The 26,560-nt window shown below is 42.4% G+C and overlaps 1 protein-coding gene and 1 non-coding gene across 3 annotated transcripts in view; both read right to left on the minus strand.

Annotated features, from left to right (window-relative positions):
* The window catches only part of NELL2 (neural EGFL like 2), a 350,325-nt gene that overhangs the window by 68,478 nt on the left and 255,287 nt on the right, over window positions 1-26,560 (minus strand). For both annotated transcript variants that reach the window (XM_029058252.2, XM_029058251.2), the window contains exons 14-15: window positions 17,398-17,520; window positions 10,982-11,077 (exon numbers count right to left, since the gene is read on the minus strand). In XM_029058252.2, coding sequence (XP_028914085.1) covers window positions 10,982-11,077; window positions 17,398-17,520 — 219 coding nt within the window. The remainder of the gene's footprint in view (window positions 1-10,981; window positions 11,078-17,397; window positions 17,521-26,560) is intronic.
* On the minus strand, window positions 5,753-5,890 carry LOC114809278. Its single transcript, XR_003757066.1, has one exon. It is a non-coding gene; the product is annotated as a small nucleolar RNA SNORA7 (small nucleolar RNA).

Here is a 26,560-nt window from a genome sequence, read left to right on the forward strand (position 1 = left end):
ATTTTGGCCCAAATAATGGTAAAAATGGGGGTTGAGGGTTCACAGTGGTAAGATGGAAGGTTTGAGAGCCTAACCCCACACATCCAATCCGTCACCAAGACCTGCCGGTTTCACCTTTATAATATCGCCAAGATCCGCCCTTTCCTCTCCACCCAAACGGCTATCTTACTGGTACGGGCTCTCATAATTTCCCAGCTGGATTATTGTGTCAGCCTTCTCTCTGATCTCCCTTCCTCCTGTCTCTCCCCGTTCCAGTCTATTCTTCATTCCGCTGCCCGGCTCATCTTCCTGCAGAAACGCTCTGGGCAAGTCACTCCCCTTCTTAAAAACCCTCCGGTGGTTGCCTATTGACCTCTGCATGAAACAAAATCTTCTCACTCTAAGCTACAAGGCTCTCCATCACCTTGCCCCCTCCTACCTCTCTTCCCTTCTCTCTTTCTACTGCCCACCCCATAGGCTACCCTCCTCTGCCCCCCACCTCACCGTCCCCCATTCTCACCTATCCTGCCGTCGACCCCTGGCCCACGTCCTCCCGCTGTCCTGGAATGCCCTCTCCCCTCACCTCTGCCAAACTAATTATCTTCCCCTCTTCAAAGCCCTACTGAGAGCTCACCTCCTCCAAGAGGCCTTCCCAGACTGAGCTTCCCCTTGTCCCTCTGCTCCCTCTCTGCCCCCCTTCACCTCCCCTCAGCTAAGCCCCCTTTCCCTCTGCTCCTCCCCCTCTCCCTTCCCCTTGCCTCAGCACTGTGCTCATCTGCTCATTTGTATATTCATTACCCTTTTTATTTTGTTAATGAGATGTACATCACCTTGATTCTATTTATTGCTATTGTTTTAATGATATGTACATCCCCTTGAGTCTATTTATTGCTATTGTTTTTGTCCATCTGTCTCCCCTGATTAGACTGTAAGCCTGTCAATGGGCAGGGATTGTCTCTATCTTTTTGCCGATTTGTACATTCCAAGCACTTAGTACAGTGCTCTGCACATAGTAAGCGCTCAATCAATACTATTGAATGAATGAATGAACAAACAGGCACATTCCTGCCCACAGCGAGCTCACAGTCTAGAGGGGGAGATAGACATTAATATAAATAAATAAATAGAAAAATAAATAAATAAATTACAAATATATACAGATATAAGCATATGTGCTGGGGGGATGGGAGGGAGGATGAATGAAAGAGTAAGTAAGAGCAGCACAGAAGGGAATGGGAGAAGAGGAGAGGAGGGCTTAGTCAGGGAAGGTCTCTTGGAGGAGATGTGGTTGTAATAAGCTTTTGAAGTGGGGGAGAGCAATTATCTGATATAAGGAGGGAGGGCATTCCGGGCCAGAGGCAGGATGTGGGCAAGAGGTTGGCGGTGAGATAGATGAGATCGAGCTACAGTTGAGAAGGTTAGCATTAGGGGAACAAAAAAAGAAAAGCCCCAACTATTAAGACTTGGGACATGCCTTCACAGGCCAACCTTGAATTCTAGGAAGGAGTCTTGGGAGAGTTCATCTCTGCTTTGGGACACTAAAGACCACCCCTCACCTCCACAACACATTCACACACACCTCACGCCATCTCTGACAAGATTCCAGTCTTAGAGGAATCCCAGGACTACTTATCTCCAGCACTCCAGCAGAGGAGATAGAGATACCGATAATAGTAATAGTTGTGGTATTTGCTAAATGCTTACACTTGAGGCAACACTGAATTGTACTTTCCAAGCGCTTAGTACAGTGCTCTGCACACAGTAAGCACTCAATAAATACGATTGATTGAATGAATGAATGTTCTATGCCCGGGGTAGGTACAGCAAAACCAGACCATACCCAAATTCAGTGCCGTATGGGTTTACTGTCTAAAGTTGAGGGAGAACGGGTATTTTACCTACATTTTAAAGGTGAGAAAACCAACATACAGAGCAGTTTAATGATTTGTCTGTGTTCACACAGCAGTCAAGTGCATGTTGGAATTAGAACCCAGGTCCCCTAACACACCCAGGCCCATGGTCTTTCCAACAGGCCAAGGTGCTTCCAGAGTGTTCAAGACTTAACAGGGATAACAAGGAATTAATGCAGGCAGTCCATCAAGATGCAGCCTTGAGGAGGAAGACCTGAGCTCATGATGGGTGGAGAGGAGAGGTTGAGTGCACTCATTCAGTTGTATTTTTTGAGCACTTACTGGGTGCAGAGCATTGTACTTAGCACTTGGAAAAGTACAATAGAACAGTAAACAGTAGCATTCCCTGCCCACAATGATCTCAGATTCTAGAGAACAAAAGGGAGCGGCCCGCTTGCTCTTGGCTCTGCCCTTCTCTTGGTACTGCTGTTTCAATCAACGGTATTTATTCATCACTATGTGCAGAGCATTGTACTAATCCTTTGGGGGAGTACAACAGAATTAGCAGTCACGTTCTCTGCCCTTAACGTGCTTAAACTCTAGAGGGGGAGACAGACATTAATATGTCATTTATAATATATAATTTAAAAATATGTCAGTCAGTCGATCGTACTTTTTGAGTGCTTACTGTGTGCTGTGTGGTATACTAAGTGCTTGGGAGAGTGCAATAGAAAACTAAACAGGTGCATTCCCTGGCTACAGCAAGCTTACAATGTAGAGGGAGATATTCCAGATATGTACATAAGTACTGTGGGGTTGTGGGTGGGGAGAATATCAAATGTCCAAAGGTTCAGTTTAGCTGTCTAACGAAAGGACCACCCACACAGTAACCCTCCTTCTTTCCTAAACACAAGGCTCATTAGCTGGAGAATAAACCTTGCTGCAACCTATCTATGACGAGTGCCTAAAGGGTCATCCCTGGCCAGAAGACCTTAGCCTCTCAGATCTCTCAATAAAAAAAAATAGAAGGAAAAGGCTCTTAGACCATCCAAAGCAATGTTCCGCTTGTAGGGTAGGAACTCGGGTGGGACACCAGGAAGAAGAAGAGGCTACTGTGGGCGGAGGTGACTAGGAGAAAGCCGGAAGACTTGGTCCCATAAATTACCCACTCCTCTTTTGCCACTCTTGAGGGGCAGACATGACCACTGCCTTATAAACCCAGTGTCAGGAAAACCACAAAGGACAACACCATGATGCTCCAATTAAGCCTAAAAGGTCACCTGATGTTTTTTCACCCTTAGAGATTCCTAAATTTTTCAGTAAATTCTTCTGTTGTTGTAAAGAAGAGATCATCCAGGTATGTTTGATACATTTATTTCCTGGTTAACTTCAGAATGAAAACTTAAACTCTTCCACTGAGAGTGTGTAAATTTACATTTGCTTTCGGGCTCTAAAACTGTCCTATGTCAAGAAACATGCTACAAGATTCAGTCTCCACCAAGCGTAATTCTAATGGCCTTGATTCTTTCTGAAGGAGTCTAAAGCACCTTAAACTTCAGGAATCTTATCAAGGCTTGTCCTTTAGCTGAATACTAAAGATTCAGAAGATTAAATAAATGCAATCTCTTTACGATATGAAAAATACTAAAATATGCACCAACTTAAGTACTATCAGGAAGCCTAATGGGTTTTATATTAGCTTTGACAATGAAGTCTAAACTGCAAAATGGTCAAATCATTTCCCAATAAGAATGAACACCTGAATTAAAGGATTTTCACAAGCAATCCTGGGAAGCAGCAATATAAAAATTTTTTATTAGACTGGTCAATCAACCTGAATAAATTGATTTGAAGCTGAAGTAAAGAACAACATTTTCATATATCAGATTTTTTTTAATATAGAAACTGTCACATGACTTTGGAGATATCTAACCAAAATTACTTAAGAAAATCGCCCATTTATGTTGCATTTTAATTCTTATACTTTCAAATTAAAAAGTTAGAAAACTTTCTACACTCAATAACTCAGTTAATTTTATATTGTGTTTCTAGGTCTTGTGGAAAAAAAGTAGCATTTGCATAGGCCAAAAAGATATTTATGATCTGAGTGTTATATGTTCCTTTAATATTACTCCTGAATGCTTTTAACTGACTTTTTCTAGTTTTGGAGGATTTTATTTATGTTGTAATCTTGCTAATTTAATTTAAGTGAACATTTGCTCATAATGGCTCGCCTTGCACTTAAATCATGTCTTAAAGATTTACGTCTAGCATAATAAGACAGTTTTGCATATTAATTAGATTTTTAGGCAAACGTTCCCTGAGGTTCAGCAATTATATAATAAAAACAGTGTGACAGTGATGGGGCTGTTAAACTTCAGTACATAGATTTCTAATACTTTTTATTCAATTGTTCAAGGATTCTCATCCTATGAAATTCAAGTTTAGCACTTGATGGAACATATTTAGGATGCGTGATTAAAAATGTATTAGCCTGCTCATTTAGGTGATTTTTACATTGTAGCTCACAGGAGGGTAGGAGGCAGAGAAGTATTTAGGAAATAATAGCTCTACTTAAAAAATCATTCTGTTCCTAGTACTTTGTGAAGTATCCTTCCTGATTGGATATAAATTGGCACAGCTCTTCGTTAACTTCAGTAGGAAAATGAAGGGGAGTGGAAAATCCAGCAGCTGCAGTGCTGAGGCGAGGGAGAATGACAGCCTACTCACAATTCTTATCCTACGAGCTCCAGGGGTGGATGGGGACTGGGTCTGATCTGTTTCTGATGTTATTATCCTTTAGCTCAGAACTTGGCACATAATGCATGGGCCCAGGAACCAGAGGACTGGGTTCTAATCCTCCACTTCTCTGCTGTGTGACTTTGGGCAAGTTGCAACTTCTCTATGCCTCAGTTCCTTCATCTGAAAAATGGAGATGCAATACATGTTCGTTTGGGTTTTTTTGGTATTTGTTAAATGATTACTAGATGCCAAAGACTGTTCTAAGCGCTGGGATAGGTACATGTTAATTTGGTCAGGCACAGTTCCTGTCCCTCATGGAGCTCATAGTCCAAGTACAGGTATTTAATCCCCATTTTACAGTTGAGGGAACTGAGGCACAGAGAAGCTAAGTGACTTGCCCAAGGTCACACAACAAGCAATTGAATTGAGTTGAGTCCTCTGACTCCCAGACCTGTGTTCTTTCCACTAGACCATGCTGCTTCTCCCTCCTACTTAGAATGGATCCCCATTTGGGACCTGATTATCATGTATCTACCATAGTGCTTAGTACAAAGCTGGGCAGATATGTGCTTGAAAATTTACACAATTATTACATAACAATCATGACACTAATGAAGTTCTTAATCAACAAGGGCTTGGATAGCTACAAGATAATCAGATCCAAATCCATCCTCTCACACAGCTCACAGTCTTAGCAGGAGTATGCATTTTATCCCCATTTCATAGATGAAGTAACTGAGGCACAGAGAAGTGAAGTGACTTTGCCAAAGTTCCACAGCAAGCAAGTGGCAGACTGGTCATAGAGCCCAGGTCTCCTGATTCACAGTGTCATGTTCTTCCTCCTAGGTGACTCTCTTCCCATACATAGTACACATTTCCTAAATACCACAATTAATTAATAACAGTAGGGTATAGTACTTCAGATTCCATCTTCAGCAAACCCCTGTTCTTTATCTGTTGTTGTCTTATGTTGTCGAATCGTGTCTGACCCATAGCAATGCCATGGACACATCTCTCACAGAACACCCCACGTCCACCTGCAGTCATTCTGGTAGCATATCCATAGAGTTTTCTTGGTAAAAATACAGAAGCGGTTTACCGTTGCCTCTTTCCACGCAGTTAATGAGTCTCTGCTCTCGACTCTCTCCCATGCAGCTGCTGCCCAGCCCAGGTGAGTTTTGACTTGTAGCAGATGGCCTTCTACTCTATAGCCACTGCCCAAGCTAGGAATAGAATGGGTATGCCCCTGCTTGACTCTCCCTCTTGTACTCGAGACTGGTAGAGTATTGGAAACTCTCCAGGTACAGCCCTGAGAGGGTTGTTCTTTATCACAAAGGACCAAATTCAGGAGGAAAACAAAGAGGTCTCTGAATCTGAGAACCTCCCCTTCCAAGCCTGACCAAATCCAACGCTTTATGCCATAAGTACCCAGATGGATAGATTAAGCGTATTCTATATATACTCTTTATGTACATGGTCAGAGAGAATGATGAGCGCTATCCTGTTCTGCTGGGTACAGCTTAGAGCTTGCTCCTGTCAAGTTGGAAGTAAAAGGATAACAAGCAAAATGTTAAAAACAGAATCATCTCACCTTTTAAACCTAAAATTACAATTTTTGAAAACTAAATTTATCTTCTGGTCACTACAATCCTTCTTCTATCCTCTGACATTCCCAGGGGAGATTACTGTGAAATCATTAGATTTTTTTTCTCTGTAAATCCAGGAATGCCTACTTGCATGTGGTTGTGCATAAATTTGAATGCACATTTACATAAATTTGCATGCTACCATAAACCAGCCCTAACTTTAAATATGTAAATCAGATTTATTAAGTATAACCTATTAAGATTGTATTCGAACCAAATGTCCAAAGGGTCCGGAAGAGGTGAGGTTAGTAGTACCTGCTTCCCTCTAAAGACCACAGTGTCCATGTTCGATAAAACAGGACAGCTCAAGTGACACAGTGCATCCAGGGTCAGAGAAATTCAGTTTCAACAGGGGCTGCCTCTGAAATACTCCAGCCACAACCGATCTTTAGGGGTTTATCCATTTGTCTTAGCACTCTACTAGCATGCTAAAACCTAAAAGCCCAGAGTAACAAATAAAAAAATGAATAGCTTGAAAACAGGCTGCCGCAGTGCACGTCAGAAACTATCATTTTGCCTAAAGACTGCATATGCTGCCAGCAAAACTTCCAAGTGACAAACTTCATTTATGCACAAACTAATAGAACACAGAACTCTATTCTTTAGGCAACGTTGCTGGATATTTTTCCCTTAAAAGCCTAGAGTATCATTTCTTTCTGATGAATGTAATAGGTCCCAATTTTGACATATACTCCTTGCAGATTCTCTGGAAAGATACCCCTTAGCCTATTGCAGAGCACACCTCCTCTACTGAGCGGTGATATCTGCTCTGTCCAAATTGACAAAGGATGATAAAGAACAATTTTTTCATCTCTCTAATGGTCTACGACATCTTATGTATAAAATTGAGATCAGTTGGTATTTTTATTAAGCCAGATGAATTTCCAAGTAGAATGAAGGCTGTGCTAAAACCTCATCAACACTAGTAAGAAGATTTATTGAAAGCAATATAGAAAGGCAAGCCCAGTCAATCACAGGTGTCAGGCAGGCCTCTATTAGCGAGAGTGGGCTCAATCAATCCCACAGAACTTCCCCCGGGGTCATTTAGTGGTAGAACTCATTTGAGCAAAAACAACAACAAATATTAAAATGATTTATTTTAATTGGCAGAAAATAGACACAGTATTTTGGTTCTCAGTATGTGTTATAACATGCAAATGTCATTCACCCTGGGTGAAGAGATGAATGAAGCTTTTCACCTAGAAAGACATTTTTTAGGCCTCTACTATAATCAGGTTGTCCCACGTTGGGCTCACAGTCTTAATCTCCATTTTACAGATGAGGTAAATGAGGCACAGAAAGGTGAAGTGACTTGTCCAAAGTCACACAGTTGACAATTGGAAGACCAGGGATTTGAACTCACGATCTCTGACTTCCAAGCCCGTGTTCTTTCCACTAAACCATGCTACTATGGTCAGCCACCAAGGATGGGGCTGTGATGATGATGATGGTGATGATGGCATTTGTACTACTCTTACTACGTTTCAATCACTCAAGTGCAGGTGACACTTGTTAATCCAGTTGGACACCGTAACTGTGCCACAGGGGGCTCGCATCATAAGGAGGGGAGAACAAGCAATGAATTCCCATTTTACAGATGAGGAAACTGGGGTGCAGAAAAGTTTAGTAACTTGCCCAACTGGCATACCTGAGATGAGAATCCATATCCTCTGACTCCAATACCTGCACCCTTTCCTGTAACCATGCTGCTTATTAGGTAGGACTGATGATGGGGATGGAGAAAAAACGGAATCAAACAATACAAAGTAGCATGGCTTAGTGGCTAGACCGCAGGCCTGGGAGTCAGGAAGACTTCTATTTTTACCCACTCAATCTCCAATGGCTCCTTCCCCGCTGCCTTCAAACATGCCTACATCTCCCCCATCCTAAAAAAAACCCGCTCTTGACCCCACTTCCCCCTCCAGTTATCGCCCTATCTCCCTACTACCCTTCCTTTCCAAAATCCTAGAACGAGTCGTCTACAATCGATGCTTAGAATTCCTTAACTCCCATTCTCTCCTAGACCCCCTCCAATCTGGCTTCCGTCCCCTCCACTCTACCGAGACTGCTCTCTCTAAGGTCACCCATGACCTCCTTCTTGCCAAATCCAATGGCTCCTACTCCATTCTAATCCTCCTTGACCTCTCTGCTGCCTTTGACACTGTCGACCATCCCCTCCTCCTCCATACCTTATCTCACCTTGGCTTCACGGACTCTGTCCTCTCCCGGTTCTCCTCTTACCTCTCTGGCCGGTCATTCTCGGTCTCCTTCGCTGGAGCCTCCTCCCCCCCCCATCCTTTAACTGTTGGAGTTCCTCAAGGGTCAGTTCTTGGCCCTCTTCTGTTCTCCATTTACACTCACTCCCTCGGTGAACTCATTCGCTCTCACGGCTTTGACTACCATCTCTACGCAGATGACACGCAGATCTACATCTCTGCCCCTGTCCTCTCCCCCTCCCTTCAGGCTCGCATCTCCTCCTGCCTCCAGGACGTCTCCACCTGGATGTCGGCCCACCACCTAAAACTCAACGTGAGCAAGACTGAGCTCCTCATCTTCCCTCCCAAACCCGGTCCTCTCCCAGACTTCTCTATCACCGTGGATGGCACGACCATCCTTCCCGTCTCTCGGGCCCGCAATCTCGGTGTCATCCTTAACTCGTCTCTCTCGTTCACCCCACACATCCTATCCGTTACCAAGACCTGCCGGTTTCACCTCTACAATATCGCCAAGATCCGCCCTTTCCTCTCCACCCAAATGGCTACCTTACTGCTACAGGCTCTCGTTATATCCCGGCTAGACTACTGTGTCAGCCTTCTCTCTGACCTCCCTTCCTCCTCTCTCGCCCCGCTCCAGTCTATTCTTCACTCCGCTGCCCGGCTCATCTTCCTGCAGAAATTCTCTGGGCATGTGACTCCCCTTCTTAAACACCTCCAGTGGTTACCTATCAACCTCCGCTCCAAACAAAAACTCCTCACTCTAGGATTCAAGGCTCTACATCACCTTGCCCCTTCCTACCTCTCCTCCCTTCTCTCTTTCTACCACCCACCCCGCATGCTCCGCTCCTCTGCTGCCCACCTCCTCACCATCCCTCGGTCTCGCCTATCCCGCCGTCGACCCCTGGGCTACGTCCTCCCGCGGTCCTGGAACGCCCTCCCTCCTCACCTCGGCCAAACTGATTCTCTTCCCCTCTTCAAAACCCTACTTAAAACTCACCTCCTCCAAGAGGCCTTCCCAAACTGAGCTCCTCTTCTCCCTCTACTCCCTCTGCCACCCCCCCTTTACCTCTCCGCAGCTAATCCCTCTTTTTCCCCTTTTCCCTCTGCTCCTCCATCTCTCCCTTCCCATCCCCACAGCACTGTACTCGTCTGCTCAACTGTATATATTTCCATTACCCTATTTATTTTGTTAATGAATTGTACATCGCCTTGATTCTATTTAGTTGCCATTGTTTTTACGAGATGTTCTTCCCCTTGACTCTATTTATTGCCATTGTTCTTGTCTGTCCATCTCCCCCAGTTAGACTGTAAGCCCGTCAAACGGCAGGGACTGTCTCTATCTGTTGCCGACTTGTTCATCCCAAGCGCTTAGTACAGTGCTCTGCACATAGTAAGTGATCAATAAATACTATTGAATGAATGAATGAATGAACTTGGGTTCTAATCCTGGCTCCACCACTTGTCTCCTAGGTGACCTTGGACAAGTCACTTCAATTCTATGGGCCTTAGTTATTTCATTTGAAAAAAGGGAATGAATACTGTGAGCCCCATGTGGGACATAGACTGTGTCCAACCTGATTAGCTTGTATCTACCCCAGTGCTTAGTACAGTGCTTGACAAATACCATAAAAAAAATTACTCCAATCAGTGATATTTACTAAGCACTTACTGTGTGCAGACCCCTGTATTAAGCATTTCAGAGTGTACAGTATAAGAGAGTTGTTAAATATGTTCCCTACCCTCAAGGAGTTTACAGTCTAGTCGGGGAGCTGGTCATTAAAATTAATTACATATATTTATCTAGGTGCTGTGGGGTGAAGGGTGGTATGAATATCATGTGTTTAAAGGATGCAGATGTAAGTAGGAGCCTGGAAATACTTCTTAAGGGGAGACAGAAAAGGGAGCACTTTATGAGTCAAACATTTTACTTAAATGCTGATTAAGAAAACACTTCTTTATAATCTAATTGGCCACTGATATTCTCAATCCATAATTAATATTTACTGAGTGACTCCTGTGTAGTAATTGATGGAGAGAGTATAATAGAATTAGTAGAAGTGATCCCTTCTCTTAGGGAGGTTACAAAAGAGACAGAGAATTAAAGTAAATAACAGGTAAGAGGAAATATAGAGTATAAAGATGGGTACATATCTGCTGGATGGGAGGGGGATGAATACCCAAGTTCTTAGGTGGTAGAGAAGTTCTGAAATGAATTTTAACTCATGTACAACAAGCAGTAATTCTTAGAGAAATACAACACACTCTGGAAAGTAAAAGAGATATGAGGGGGCAAAATCGAAGGGCACAATTCCCACTTTACTGCAAAATGTCATTGTGCTTTTAGTTATACTTTCTACATACTAGCCTTACAGTGACTTGGGGAAATCGCCTAATGAATATGTATAACTCAAAGCTCCCTTCTCCTCCTTCTTAGCACTTATTAATAGCCTTGGGAGTCTACTTGAAAACTAAAATGTTATTTTTCTCCCGGATTCCTTTAAACGTCGAAATAAAAATGTATTTCTAAAAGACAAAACGATATTCTTACCCGTCTCACAGCTGGGCCCTGTGAAGCCTTGTGGGCAGGCACACATGTTAGAAGCGATGCAGGCTCCTCCGTTCCTACAGCCATCTTTGCAAAAGGCTGGAAGAGTTTAAACAGAAAGAACCTTTACCAGCTTGCAACGAGCTAGAGGTGCTCCGGATCGACACTCTTGTTTGTCACTTGGAAATACAGAATCGAGATATTCACGGCCAATCACATTTCATATCGACCTTTCATTGACAGCCACTACAAGATATCAAATGCAGCTTCTAGCATACTTTTTTCCCAGGAGGCTCAGTGAAATCACCTGTAAGGCACCTAAAATGAGGACACATTTTAGCTTCATAGAATCATGCTAATTAGGCGTAGAAAGGTCACCAACCATTTATTGTCACAGCGAACCAAGAGACAAAAATACTATTGGGTCCAATAGGTCAGGCCAGTCAGAGAAGATAAGTAGGAAGAGGCAGAGGAGCAGCCTATTCAAAGACCCAGCTGACCTCTAATGATTCTACTTCATTCTTATATATCCAACACACACACAGGCAATCCAAAATCACTCCAAGACTACTGAACCTAACTGAATTTAGTCATCTGGAGGGAGCAGGGATTGGGGATTTGGGGGAGTTGGGGGTTTCAAAGAGCAGAATGTTACTAAACCATTAATAACCATTACTAAACCATTAGTACTAATGATAATAACTGGCATTTGTTAAATGTTTACTATGTGCCAGACACCATACTAAGCACTGTGTATGTACAAGCAAACTGGGTTGGACACAGTCCCTGTCCTACATGGGGCTCATACCCCATTTTATAGATTTTATAGATGAGCACTATTTCTATAACCCCCTTGCAGGCAGGAGTTGTGTCTACCTATATTACTGTAATAATAATTAATAATAATAATTGAAGTATTTATTAAGTACTTACAATGTGCTGGGCACTGTATCCTGGGGTGGATACAAGTTAATCAGGTTGGACAATGTCCCTGTCCCACATGGGGCTCACAGTCTCAATCTCCATCTTTATATGAGATAACTGAGGCATGGAGAAGTGAAGTGACTTGCCCAGGGTCACCCAGCAGACAAGTGGCAGAGCCGGGATCAGTACCCATGACCTTCTGACTCCCAGGCCCATGCTCTATCCAGTATGACATGCCATTTCTCATAAGCATGTGCTGTACATACCCAGGTGTTTAGTACAGTGTTCTGCACATGTAAGTGTTCAATTAATGCCACTGATTGATTGCTATGAAAATAACGGATCCAACTGTCATTGACATCTGACAGACACTGCTTTCCTCGGGAGCAATTTTGTAAGGGGCAAGGGGTAGTGCTTGCTCAAGCACTGAGCATAGTGCTCTGCTTACAATAAACCTTCAATATATACCACTGATGAGCTGACTGACTGCACTTCAGATGCCGGGCCTGCTGTTTTCTTTCTGCTGCTGTTCCAGGATGCAGATTCTGGGGCCAGTGTCGTAAATAGAAAAGCAAAACAAAACTGCACCTTTGAAAGCACACTCTGTGTGCTTTAGCCTGTGATAAACCCTGGGCTAAGCAGAAAGTTTATGATGCCACCCTATAATAAACCACACCCTCTCTTCCACAGTTTCTTCAGCTTCCAAATGACATTTAATTATGTAACTTATTGGGATGCTAGGAAATTAGGCAAGATTTCCAAATCACTTTGAAGATGAAAAGCACTGCAACTATAAAATATAACAATATGCAATTATAGAAATATAATTATTTATTACTCACAGGGGCAGGGAATGTGTCTACCACTTCTTTTGCATTATATTTTCCCAAGTGTTTAATACAGCGCTCTGAACACAATAAGTGCTCAATAAATACCATTGATGCTGTTGATGCTGATAATTGCTACTGAGATTTTTTTTTTTTAACCCTATCCCAGTGCTCTTATTTGTCTCAATAGTCTGAGCCGCATGTAGGACAGGGACTCTGTCCAAACTGATTGATTGGAATAGTGTTTGACACCCAGTAAGTGTTTAATAGAATAATGATAATAATGTTGCTAAACCGAGTTGTGACCCTTAAAGAACCATGGAAAAAGTGCTAAGTGAATGAGTGTTAAATAAAGTATAGTTTTCAAGCTCAAAAGACAAAAATTGGACCAAAGCAGTGTGGTCTAGGGGGCAGAGCATGTGTGTGGGAGTCAGAAGATCATGGGTTCTAATCCCATGTCCAAAACCTGTCTGCTATGTGATCTTCATTCATTCATTCATTCATTCATTCATTCAATAGTATTTATTGAGCGCTTACTATGTGCAGAGCACTGTACTAAGCGCTTGGGATGAACAAGTCGGCAACAGATAGAGACAGTCCCTGCCGTTTGACGGGCTTACAGTCTAACTGGGGGAGACAGACAGACAAGAACAATGGCAATAAATAGAGTCAAGGGGAAGAACATCTCGTAAAAACAATGGGCAAGTCAATTATTTTCTCTGTGTTTCAGTTACCTCTTCTATAAAGTTGGGATTAAGACTGTGAGCCCCATGTGGGACATGACCTGTGTCCAGGTTGATTAGCTTCTATCTACCCCAGCACATAGTACAGTGGTTAGCAGTGAGAAGCAGCATGGCTCAATGGAAAGAGCCCGGGCTTAGGAGTCAGAGGTCATGGGTTCAAATCCTGGCTCCACCACCTGTCAGCTGTGTGACTTTGGGCAAGTCACTTGACTTCTCGGTGCCTCAGTTACCTCATCTGTAAAATGAGGATTAAGACTATGAGCCTCACATGGGATAACCTGATTATCCTGTATTTATCCCAGTGCTTAGAAGAGTGCTCGGCACATAGTAAGCCCTTAACAAATACCAACATTATTATTATTATGTAGTAGAAAGCGCATAACAAATACCATATAAAAATCAACAAATCAATCAGTGGGTATTTATCAATTCATTCATTTATTCAATAGCATTTATTGAGCGCTTACTATGTGCAGAGCACTGTACTAAGCACTTGGAAGGTACAAATCAGCAACAGATAAAGATAGTCCCTGCCCATTGACGGACTTACAGTCTAATAGGGGGAGACAGACAAAAACAATAGCAAAAAATAGAATCAAGGGGATGTACATCTCATTAAAACAATAGCAATAAATAGAATTGGGGCATGTTCATCTCATTAACAAAATAAATAGGGTAATAAAAATATATACAAATGAGCAGACGAGCACAGTGCTGAGGGGAGGGGAAGGGAGAGGGGGAGGAGCAGAGGGAAAGGAGGGGAAAAGGGAGCTTAGCTGAGGGGAGGTGAAGGGAGAGGGGGAGGAGCAGAGGGAAAGGAGGGGAAAAGGGAGCTTAGCTGAGGGGAGGTGAAGAGGGGGGCAGAGAGGCAACAGAGGGATCAGAGGGAAAAGGGGAAGGTCAGTCTGGGATGACCTCTTGGAGGAGGTGAGCTCTCAGGAGGGCTTTGAAGAGGGGAAGAGAATTAGTTTGGTGGAGGTGAGGAGGGAGGGCATTCCAGGACAGCGGAAGGACGTGGCCCAGGGGTCAACGGTGGGATAGGCGAGAACGGTGATGGTGAGGAGGTGGGCGGCAGAGGAGCAGAGCCTATGGGGTGGGCAGTAGAAAGGGAGAAGGGAGGAGAGGTAGGAGAGGGCAAGGTGATGGAGAGCCTTGAAGCCTAGAGTGAGAAGTTTTTGCTTCATGCGGAGGTTGATAGGCAACCACCGGAGGGTTTTAAGAAGGGGAGTGACATGCCCAGATCATTTTTGCAGGAAGATGAGCCGTGCAGCAGAATGAAGAATAGACAGGAGCGGGGAGAGACAGGAGGAAGGGAAATCAGAGAGCAGGCTGACACAATAATCCAGCTGGGATATTATGAGAGCCTGTACCAGTAAGATATCCGTTTGGGTGGAGAGGAAAGGGAGGATCTTGGCGATTTTATAAAGGTGAGACCGGCAGGTCTTGGTGACGGCTTAGATGTGTGGGGTGAATGAGAGAGCCGAGTCAAAGATGACACCAAGTTTGCGGGCTTGAGAGACATCACCATCCACAGTGACAGGGAAGTCAGGAATAGGACAGGGCTTGGGAGGGAAGATAAGGAGCTCAGTTCAGGACATATTGAGTTTTAGGTGGTGCGTAGACAGGTGCTGAGCACTGTACTAAGCACATGGAAGAGTAAAATACAATAGAGTTGGTACACGTGACTCTTGCCCTCAAAGAGCTCACAACTGATTGGGGGAGAAAGACGTAAAAATGATTTACAAGTGTAGGAAGCAGGTTCAATATAAGGATCTAAGTGTTGAGGTAGGGATGGGGTGAGTATCCAAGTGCTTAAGGGCTACAGGCCCAAATGCATAGGTGACCCAAAAGAAAAGGAGAAATGAGAGGTTAATCAGAGAGCATTTCTTGGATAAGACTTTCGTTGGGCTTTGAAGATGGAGAAAGCCCTGATTTGTAGGATATTAAGGGGGAATAAAATCCAGGCTCCTCTCTCAGGATGGCATCTGGAAAGTTCCTAGTACTCTACCAGTCATGACTTCAGGAGGGAGAGTGCAGCAGAGGCCTTCCCATTCCATTCCTAGCTTGGCCAGTGAGTGGAAGGCAATCTGCTACAATTCAAAACTCACCCGTGCTGGGCATCAGCGGCACAGAAGAGAGTTGAGGGTGGAGACTCAAATTTACTGTGAAGAAGGTGGCAATGGTAAACCACCTTCGTAATTGTAGTAAGAAAACTCTATGGATTCACTACCAGAATGATTGAAGATGGAAGGGGGATATTCTGGGAGAGATGTGTCTATGGAATCACTATGGGTTGGACACGACTTGACAGCATAAGACAATAACAACAAAATCCAGGCTAGAGAGAAGACATGAGCATGGGATTGATGGAAGAAAGATAGAGTGAGATGAGGTAAGTTGGTTTTGGAGGAGCAAAGTGCATGGAGTGAGTTGTAGTTGGAAATAAGTGATGTTATGGGTAGGAAGGGGAGAGCTAAATATAAATGTATTTACAAAATAGATAAAAAATACACTGTTATTCCATGATCAAGTAATGGAAATATGCATCAAAAATAAAGGATTTTGAATTAAATATTTTCACTGTCATCACATGTAAGTAGTTAACTTTAGCTTTCTCTTATTCAAAAATGGTGTATTACACTAACAAAATTAAGAGCTGTTATGCATGCTATGTAGTTAATAGTAGATAGATATCATTATTGAAAATGTATATTATGGTAAAGTGAAGAGTGTTTTATATGCTAGAGATTTAATAGTAGATTATAATCTGTCATTACTGAATATAAATTTGATACTGATAACTCTTTGCAATTCAGTAAAAATACTTCAACACTACAAAGGAAAATGCAGGTATTTAAGCAATAGTAAACTTCATAGCAAAGTGAAAGATCACTAAAAGTAACTTCGAGAGGAATACCAAGAAGAAAATTGTACAGTGCTATCATGTAAAGGGCCTAAAAGAAGAGCATTATAAAGGGGGTGGAAAGTAAAGAGCTTTTATCATATATGCCAGAGAGTTAATAATACATAAATAGATAATGATCTGCCATTATAGAACATTTATTTGATAGTAATCACTCTGCAAGTCAATCAAAATCTTCAACATTGCAAAGAAGGGAGGTGTTTAAGCCATAGTAAACTATGCTGCAAAGTGAAAGATCATTGCAAGTAACACCAGAAGGAATAGTGGAAAGAAAATGTTATAGTGCTACCATATAAACTGGCTGAGAAAAGAGCATTATAAAAGGGATGGTTTTAATCTCATAGGGTTGAAAATTCCTAGGAGAAAGAAAATATTCCTCGAAGTGGAGAGTAGCGGTTAACTCCTTCATAAGGAAATGCAACCTCGCTCTGGGAAGCTAAGCCTGATGCTAAATTGTAAGTTCTCCAACTAAATTTCAACTCCTTGATATCTATTATGTCTACTGTATCGTACATGCCCAAGTTCTTACTTCAGTGCCCTGGAGAAAGTAAACACTCAACAAATACCACTGATTAAATGATTGAGACATCAGTTCAGCGCTTTCCTACACTATTGAACAGATTCATCTAATCCAAGACTTGGACGGTTAGAACTCGGACTTTTTTCAAAGAGCAACTTTTTCAGGCAGAGATCTGGATAACCCCACAAATCCAACTGCACACTGGAAAATGAATCTGGATTCATAGAGTTACATTTCACAGAGGTGTGCTCATTTTAAATATAACTGCATGGTATAAAGATACATTGTATATCATCCTCAAAATTATAGCCCGTTTCATGATTCACTGTATATTTTGAGACTTTATATTCATGCTAGATACTTAAATTACTGGTAAAATGAGGATGGTGGAATAGCTAAAATGTACAGCAAGGGGTCCCTACCTCCGCGATAACAATACAAAATGAATCAACTTGAACGATTTTCAGGTGTGTGATGCTTACCTTTGCAGGTAGTGCCATTTCCTGTGAATCCAGGCTTGCAGACGCAGTTGTGCCCTCCCACAGTGTTGAAACACAGGGCATTTTCATCACAACTGTGTTGATTTGTGATACATTCATCATGCTCTGAAATTGACAATAATAATCTGATGTCACTTAAAGAGTGGCTTGAAAGGCAGGCTTAGCAACAATCATTTATCCATTACCTTTTTCATCCTCACTACAAGATATGTATTCTGTAAAATATGCTTAAGGAAAGTCCTGATTGTCAAAATCTAATATACTTCATGGCTGGACTAGTAGTAATGATAATTGTGAAATGTGTTAAATGCTTATCGTATGCTAAGTGCTGGGGTAGATACAATGTAAGCATATTAAACTGTAGTAGTAACTGTAAACATTAAAATGCCTGTACCTGTAAAGCATGGTGCAAAATACATGGATAAGAATCAGACATGAACTCTGGCCCTCAAGGGTTCACAGTCTTTTTACTACTTTTGATTTTTAAAATGGTATTTTGTTCAGGGCTTATCATGTGTCAAGCACTGTTCTTAGTGCTGGGAGAGATACAGATCTATCGGGTAGACACAGTCCATGTCCCACATGGGGCTTACATTCCAGCTTGGAGGGAGGAGGATTCAATCCCCATTTTACAGATGAAATAATTGTGGCACACAGAAATGAAGTGACTTGCCCAAGGTCACACAACAAGCAATTGGCAGAGTTAGCATTAGAACCCAGATCCTCTGACTCCTAGGACTGTGCTTTTTCCAGTAGGCCATGCTGCTTCCTTAAAAAGGACTACTGTGGCTGAAAAAGGTCCATGTGTAACTAGTTGGTATTCATTCATTCAATAGTATTTGTTGACCACTTACTATGTGCAGAGCACTGTACTAAGTGCTTGGAACGTACAATTCAGCAACAGAGACAATCCCTGCCCATTGAAGGGCTTACAGTCTAATCGGGGGAGACAGACAGACAAAAACAATAGCAATAAATAGAATCAAGGGGATGTACACCTCATTAACAAAATGAATAGGGTAATAAAAATCTATACAAATGAGCACAGTGCTGAGGGGAGGTGAAAGGAGAGGGGGAGGAGCAGAGGGAAAGGGGAGAAAGGGGGCTTAGCTGAGAGGAGGTGAAGGGGGGGGCAGAGAGGGAGTTGAGGGAGCAGAGGGAAAAGGGGAATCTCAGTCTGGGAAGGCCTCTTGGAGGAGGTGAGCTCTCAGTAGGGCTTTGAAGAGGGGAAGGGAGTTAGTTTGGCGGAGGTGAGGAGGGAGGGCATTCCAAGACAGCGGTAGGACGTGGGCCAGAGGTTGATGGCAGGATAGGCGAGAACGGGAGACGGTGAGGAGGTGAGCAGCAGAGGAGTGGAGCATGTGGGGTGGGCAGTAGAAGGAGAAAAGGGAGGAGAGGTAGGAGGGGGCAAGGGGATGGAGAGCTTTGAAGCCCAGAGTGAGAAGTTTTTGTTTCCTATGGAGGTTGATAGGCAACCACTAGAGGATTTTAAGGAGGGGAGTGACATGCCCAGAGCGTTTCTGCAGGAAGATGAGCTGTGCAGCGGAATGAAGAATAGACTGGAGCAGGGAGAGACAGGAGGAAGGGAGATCAGAGAGAAGGCTGACACAATAATCCAGCTGGGATATTATGAGAGCCTGTACCAGCAAGATAGCCATTTGGGTGGAGAGGAAAGGGCGGATCTTGGCCATATCGAAAAATATGGAACCCTTCACAAATTTGAGTGTCATCCTGCATGTGTGTACACATTTGCGAGTGTATATATATAGATGGTTTGTAAATACATGACTTGCAAGTTCAGATAGATCCTAACTACATATATAATTTTCTTCCAAACAGGGTTTGTCTCTGCTTTTGAACGTGACTCTTGATATTCTGATATTTGCAAAGTCTTTTGCTCAAACAGATAACCCTTTTTCCTGAAGCCAGCCCATCAGGCTGATTTGTTTCTCTCCTTGGTCTCCCAGTTTCTGTTACACTGTCTGAGACTGTGCTTCACTATATCTTTAAATCATTTAATTCACTTATTGTGGGTGTCCCCTTTCAGATTGCCACAGAGCAAATAAATTCTCCCCCGATTAGACTGTAAGCCCGTCAAAGGGCAGGGACTGCCTCTATCTGTTACCAATTTGTACATTCCAAGCACTTAGTACAGTGCTCTGCACATAGTAAGCACTCAATAAATGCTATTGAATGAATGAATGAATGAAAATAACTGGGCCTCTTGCTCTGAATCATTCTCCTTATAAGTCCCTCCCCACAAGACTGTATTATTGTGAGCACTGCTTCAGTGCTTATCAGCTCACTGCACTCCAGGACCTTATTTGAAGGTGGGTTTTTTTTATGATATATGTTCAGTGTTTATTATGTCCCAGGCACTGTACTTAGCCCTAGGGTAGATACAAGGTAATCAGGTTGACACAGTCCTTGTCCCACATGGGGCTCATAGTCTTAATCCCCAATTTACAGATGAGGTAACTGAGGCATAGAGAAGTGAAGTGACTTGTCCAAGGTCACACAGGGGACAAATAGTAGAGCTGGGATTAGGACTCAGGTCCTTCTGACTCACAGGCCCGTGCTCTATCCATTAGGCCAATCTAGGTGATGCTGTGAAACTATTCAAGAAGCAGAATGGGTCCTCTGTTATATAGTCAGATCTCAAAGCCAGACAGCAGGCTAAAACAGCCTGATTCATTCGATCACCTTTATTGAGCACTTACCGTGTGCAGAGCACACAGTTTCCCTAAGTGCTAGAAAAAGTACAATATAGCAAGAGAGACATTCCCTGCCCACAGTGAGCTCACAGTCAACCAGCTGTAAAGATGTTTCATTAGCCGCTAGATGTCCCACTGCCACAATACTTTATCTTTAAGTTAGCAAAAGAAATGATGGCCTTTCCTATTCTGTTTCCTGCCTCAAATTTTACTGCTTAGATAGAATAATATACCACTAGTGTGGTAGATAAAAGTGTGTTAGAAACTTTTGAAGAAATTTAAATAAAAAATCTGCAAAACAGCTGAATGGCTTGGACTAAATATTTCTGAGAAGGGCCTATTTCTACTGAACAAATTTTTACTATGTTCCCCCTAAGAACTTTGATATTCACCCCTCCCCTAGCCCTACAATACTTACCTACATGTCTACCTGTGATATTTTAAATGTCTGTCTCCCCTTCTTATCTGTAAACTCCTTGTGGGCAGGAATCATCTACACTGTACAGGGCTCTCTGAAGTGTTTAGTAAAATGCTCCACACACAGCAAGAGCTCGATAAGTATCACTAATCACTGTTTGACTGCCAAATCCTTACTTGAGTGCTGATAAGACTCCATGGCTTTGTGTTTCTCCTCTTTACAGCTTGTACTTCACTCTGTTGCTTAGATCATTTTTTCAAAACCTCATTCTACATATGCTTCCCCACTCCTCAAAAATTTCCAATTATTCCCCATTCTTTCATTCATTCAGTCATATTTATTGAGCTCTTACTATGTGAAGAGCACTGTACTAAGCATTTGGAAAGTACAATTTGGCAACAAAGAGACAATCCCTACACAACAATGGGTTCACAGTCTAAAGAGGGGAGACAGACAGCAAAACAAAACAAGTAAACAGCCATCAATAGAATCAGTATAAATAGAATCATAGATACATACACATCATTAATAAAATAAATTCTCCACCTCCTAGCAATAAATTGTGACCATGGTTTTTAAAATACTAAATTAGTTCTCTTTTTTATACTTACCTATTATCTTCTTCCACTATTCCTAAACTCGCATCCTTCGTTCCCCTCAAAGCAACCTACCACCTATGTTTTGCTTTTATCTTTCCCATCACTGATTTCTTGCTCAGGTCTTCCTTCCTGTCTGGAACTTCCTCCACCTTCCTATCCAGGAGACCAATATAGCCCCATTTTTAAAGCTCTTATATCATTCAATCAGTAATATTTGTGGAGTATTTACTCTGTGTAGAGCAGTGCGCTAAGTGCATGGGAGAGTACACTAGAGTATAGTAGATATAGTAGACACACAATCCTTGTCCTCAAAGAGTTTACCATGTAGTGGAGATGGACGTTAAAATAAGTTACAGGTAGGGGAAACAACAGAATATAAGGGTATGCACATAGGTGCTGTGGAAAGAGAGCATATGGTGAGCAACTAAGTGCTTAAGGGATAAGGGCTCCTCTTCCAGGAAGCCCTCCCTGACTAAATTCTCCAATCCCCACCTTATAATCCCACAACTTCCACTTCAGTACTTGGATACATTCATCCAACCCTGTACCATCTATGTACCCATCACTACTTCTTCCTCCTATATGTAATAGGTTTTATTGTATGTCACCCAACTAGATTGCAAGTTCCTTGAGCGAGGATCCTGTCTACTAATTCTATTGTATTCTCCCAAGCAGTTAGTAAAGTGTTCTGCCCTCAGCAGATGCTCAATAAATACTACTGATTGATCGATTGCTCTGGATCTGTCATGCTCCTGGGTTGAGTTGGTTGCGGCCAAGAGTTCTTCTGAAGAGCAGTGCTCTGATGTGTTTATTTGCCCAGGGAGCTGTTGAATGTACCAAGAGTCCACAGGGAAACTGTCAAAGAGAGGAAACCTTTGGGAAGAGAGTTTCAGGTTATTCCCATTTTTTCCCCAGACTCCTCCCAGTGGCGATCAAATGGCCATGCTGTGATGCCTGTCTCATCTAATCTGAGCCTAACATTGGGGCAAGCAGTTACCATGTTGGCAGATAGGTACAAAATTGTCAGTGTACTCCAGAAACTTGGAAGAATGGGAAGGAAGAGGGAGGGTCCTTCCTATGTTTGCTGACCAGAGAAGCAGCGTGGCCTAGTGGAAAGAGCGTGAGCTGGGGAATCAGAGGACCTGGGTTCTCATCCCCTCAATGCCTGTTGTCTGTCATGTGACCTTGTGCAATCACTTCACTTCTCAGTGCCTCAATTCCCTCACTGGCAAAGCGAGGATTCAATATCTGTTCTCCTTCCTACTTAGACCTGAGCCTCATGTCAGACCTGACTATCCTCTACCACAGCATCAGCACAGTGCTTGGCATATAGTGCTTAACAACTACCACAGTTATCGTTATTATAATCCCAAATTGGACAAAAAGGCCACATTTTTGAAGGTTCTGTTTCATCATCTAAACACTTACTGAAGGTAAAGTGTCTCTGTGAAGCATGGATGTTTTCTCTTTAACAATATGGAGTCTTTCCATTTCCTGGTGCTGCATAAATTAATGTAGTTTTCAGATCAAGTTGTTTTAAACACTACAACTGCTCCATGGACTTACCTTTAAATGCCCTTTGTTCTTTTATACCAGATTTCCTTTAACATTTCAGTGAAGTATGGAAAGGGCCATGATTTGGTTTGTGTTCATATGTTTTCACATTAATGTAAAGGTATAATTCCAAAATCACATTGCCTTGTATATATTATCCCCAACCACACACCATTTAGGTGCATTCCTTATATTCTTCTGTTTCCTCTACCTGCAATTTACACTAGATAGTAAGCTCCCTAAAAGCAGGGGTCATGTCTACCAACTCTATTGATCATTGAATACAGTGCTCTATCCACAGTAAGCACTCCATAAATACCATTAAACAATTGAAGGATCAATTAAATGGATCCATTCATTGGTTACCACCATTATTTGGGAGAGGGAATTAAAATGCAGACCTATTAGACAACTTTTAGAAGTCAGAGGACAGTCCTGGCAAATTGAGATCAGAATCACAATACCCAATATTGTTTGCATTTGATTGTTCTTGCTTTTTATGTTGTTTATACATGATTGCCTTATCCAATAATAATTAGGTACTTGTTAAGTGCTTACTATGTGCCAACCATCATTCTAAGCACTGAATTAGATACAACTTAATCAGGTTAGATACTAACATGAGCCCCCGGTTCATACCAACCAGGTCCTTCCTGGATCGGGGGAGCCTCAGTGACATGCAGTAGAAGTCAAACCACAGCTCTGATCACCAAGGTTACTGTAAAAACTTTTTTACTTAGTTTTACCAGTGTTCAAAGGAGTGACACATATACACACTCACTCACTCCACCAGGGTCCAATACCAGCCTGTGGTCAAAGGAGCCCCTTTTGCCAATACTTCTTCTTGCTGCTTCTTCTTCTTGCTGCTTCCCTGCATGCTTCCACCTTCTCTGTGCTACCTCCACATACCCCCTCAGGTGAACCCCTTTGGGAGTCAAAGGGGCTGCCTTTTATCTGCCTTAGGTGTCACAGCTGGGGCTTTAAATGGCAGTCATTGACTGATCCAGCTCCTTTACCTGTTAGAACAGGGAAAGGAAACCACGCCTACTTCCATTTGCCACCCCCACAGACCCGCAATCACCTGCCCTCAAGTAAAGCCCATCAGTGTGCCTTCGCAAAATCTCTCCCTTGTAGTTTTTTACGGGATCACAAAGAGTCACTAGAAAGGCAGCTTGCTGTGGGCTCACTACAGACACAGTCCCTGCCTCTCATGAGCCTTATACACTTAATCCCCATTTTACAGATGAGGTAGCTGAGGCACAGAGAAGTTAAGTTCATTCATTTCTTCAAGCATATTTATTGAGCACTCACTATGTGCAGAGTACTGTACTAAGTGCTTGGAAAGTACAATTCAGCAACAGAGGCAATCCCTGCCCACAATGGGCTCACAGTCAAGAAAGGGGAGACAGACATCAAAACAAGTAAACAGGCATCAATAGCATCAGTGACTTGCACAAGGTAACACAGCAGACAAATAGCAGAGCCAGAATTAGAACCCATGTCCTTCCAACTCCTAGGCCCGAGCTTTATCCACTAAGCCCAGTCTTTGCCTCTGTGACTGTTCTAACTCCCTCACCCACTCATTCATAGACTGTGAGTCTTTTAAGGGATAAAGACCTTGTCCCATTCACATCTGTGTATTTTTTCCCAGTATTTGTAACAGCAATTTGCACAGAGTTAGTGCTGAATAATTACCATGACTATCACCTCTACAACTACTATTATGTATCACCCACCTCTGGATAACGTAATATATTACTTCAATCAAAGCACCTCAATGTCTCCTTCCAATGAACACTCTGATTTATCATCTAACATCTATTACCCAGTATTCAGGAATGACCAGTCATTTTTGCTGCAGAAGATTAAGAATAATTCCTTTATTGTAGTTGATCAAATACACAAATTCCACCTGGGTAAAATATCTCTTCCTAAATTCCTGGCAATTAGATTATGACTTGAGTCAAGATATTGCTATCCTTTATCTTTCCATTCATAATTACTCTAAATGTTATTATGAAGTAACTAATAATTCACCCTTCCTAAATCATCCTTGACTCTCTAAGCATGCTTCCTCCCAGGAGACATAATAATTCTTCCTGAATCAGAGACTACCTGGAGCAGGGAGAACTGGGATTTTAGAAGCCTTTCTAAATTTGCTTTGCATGGTAGTTGAAACCTTTTTTGTTTCTAGTATTACTTATTTATAAATCATTTTCATTGCAAATAACCATCCAGAAGCTAGGGCTGTAGGTGCATTTTAAAAATGAAACACTGGAAAGGCAGAATTATGCAATTAAAGACGCAAGTATCAATCCTGTTATGAGATTAGATGCCCTTTGGCAAATGACTCAGTTGGGTAGAGTAATCATTTTCATATTTCTTAAATGCAATTTAATTCCTTTTTCATTTTTCATAGAAAGATTCAGGAGAAGGTGAAATACATGTTTTCCTTAAGAAAACAGAATGTTCCATCCAGTGACACCAAAGTCGATTAGGCAGGAGCCCAGGACACTGCTCAAGTTGGAAATGCAACACCTGATTCATTCCTGTGAGGACTGGAGGAAATGATTTTAGATCACATTACCACTTAGGCCCTGGTCTGTAGGAAAATATGGACAGTACACCAGAATGTGACATTAATACCCCAATGGGACATCCACAATTGCGGGCTCAAAGGTAGAGACATCAGTTACTTGGGAAATGATTGATCTTCAGAAACAGCTTTATCTGGCATATAGAGGGGAAGGGGCAGGGAGTCAATCAGTCAGTCAATCTTATTGATTGAGCCCTTATTGTCAGTCAATCGTATTTCAGTCAGTCAGTCATATTTATTGAGCACTTACTGTGTGCAGAACACAGTACTAAGCACTTGGGAGACTACAATCAAACAATAAAAGCACACATTCCCTGTCCACAATGAGCTTATTGTGTGCAGAGCACTGTACTAAGTGCCTGGGAGAGTATAATATAACAGTATAACAGAAACATTCCCTGTCCACAACAAGCATATAGTTTAAAAGCATCAGTTAGTCAAAGATGGAGCTAATGACAAGTCGGGATATCCTTGGAGCTTCAGCCTTTTTAGGAAACTGGTAGCAATTGAAGCAGCATCATCCTTCCCTGAGCACACTTTAATGATTAACCTTTAACAAATATACATGGCCACTTCCCCCACCTCCTTCCCCTATACCTTGTGTTCTTATTCTCAGCACCCAAGATCCCACTGTCTGTGGCACTGCCTGTCAATCTTGTGACTCTGATGCAAGTTTACAGTAGCTTAGAAGGACAACAGAAAGGTTCTGGAGTAAAGGCAAGGCCAGGGTCCCTTTGGTGTCATATTCTAGGTGTCACCCGCAATGGGTTGTGTCTGATGTGTGTGCTGTGTTTCATCCAGACAGCCAGGAATACAATATACAGCTACTCCTTCTGGATTGGCAAAGGCTAATGGAGAGGTTCTGTGTTCTATCTGATTATCCTGTATCTACCCTAGTGTTTGTAAAATGCTCACTTTGTGCCAATCACAAGTGCTGGAGTAGATACAGGACCATCAGGGTAGAAACAGAGAAACTGAGTGACTAATCCAAAGTCACATAGCAGGCAAGTGGCAGAGATGGGATTCATAAGCAGGCACTCTGACTCCCAGGCCCGTACTCTTTGCCACAGAAACACTTAACAAATACCATGTTAAAAAACAAATAAACAAAACAAACAAAAAGTCTGTCTGGCTTTTGTCTTTCTGTAATCATTTATGTCCTGCATTTTTGTGGCACCAAGTTTTCTTTTTTTCTTCCTATATTCTTAAAATCGAATTTTCACAAGAAAATTACCTCCATTAACCTTTTGGAGTGAAAAGACAG

Source organism: Ornithorhynchus anatinus, chromosome 2, assembly GCF_004115215.2.
Source record: "Ornithorhynchus anatinus isolate Pmale09 chromosome 2, mOrnAna1.pri.v4, whole genome shotgun sequence".
Lineage (NCBI taxonomy): Eukaryota > Metazoa > Chordata > Mammalia > Monotremata > Ornithorhynchidae > Ornithorhynchus > Ornithorhynchus anatinus.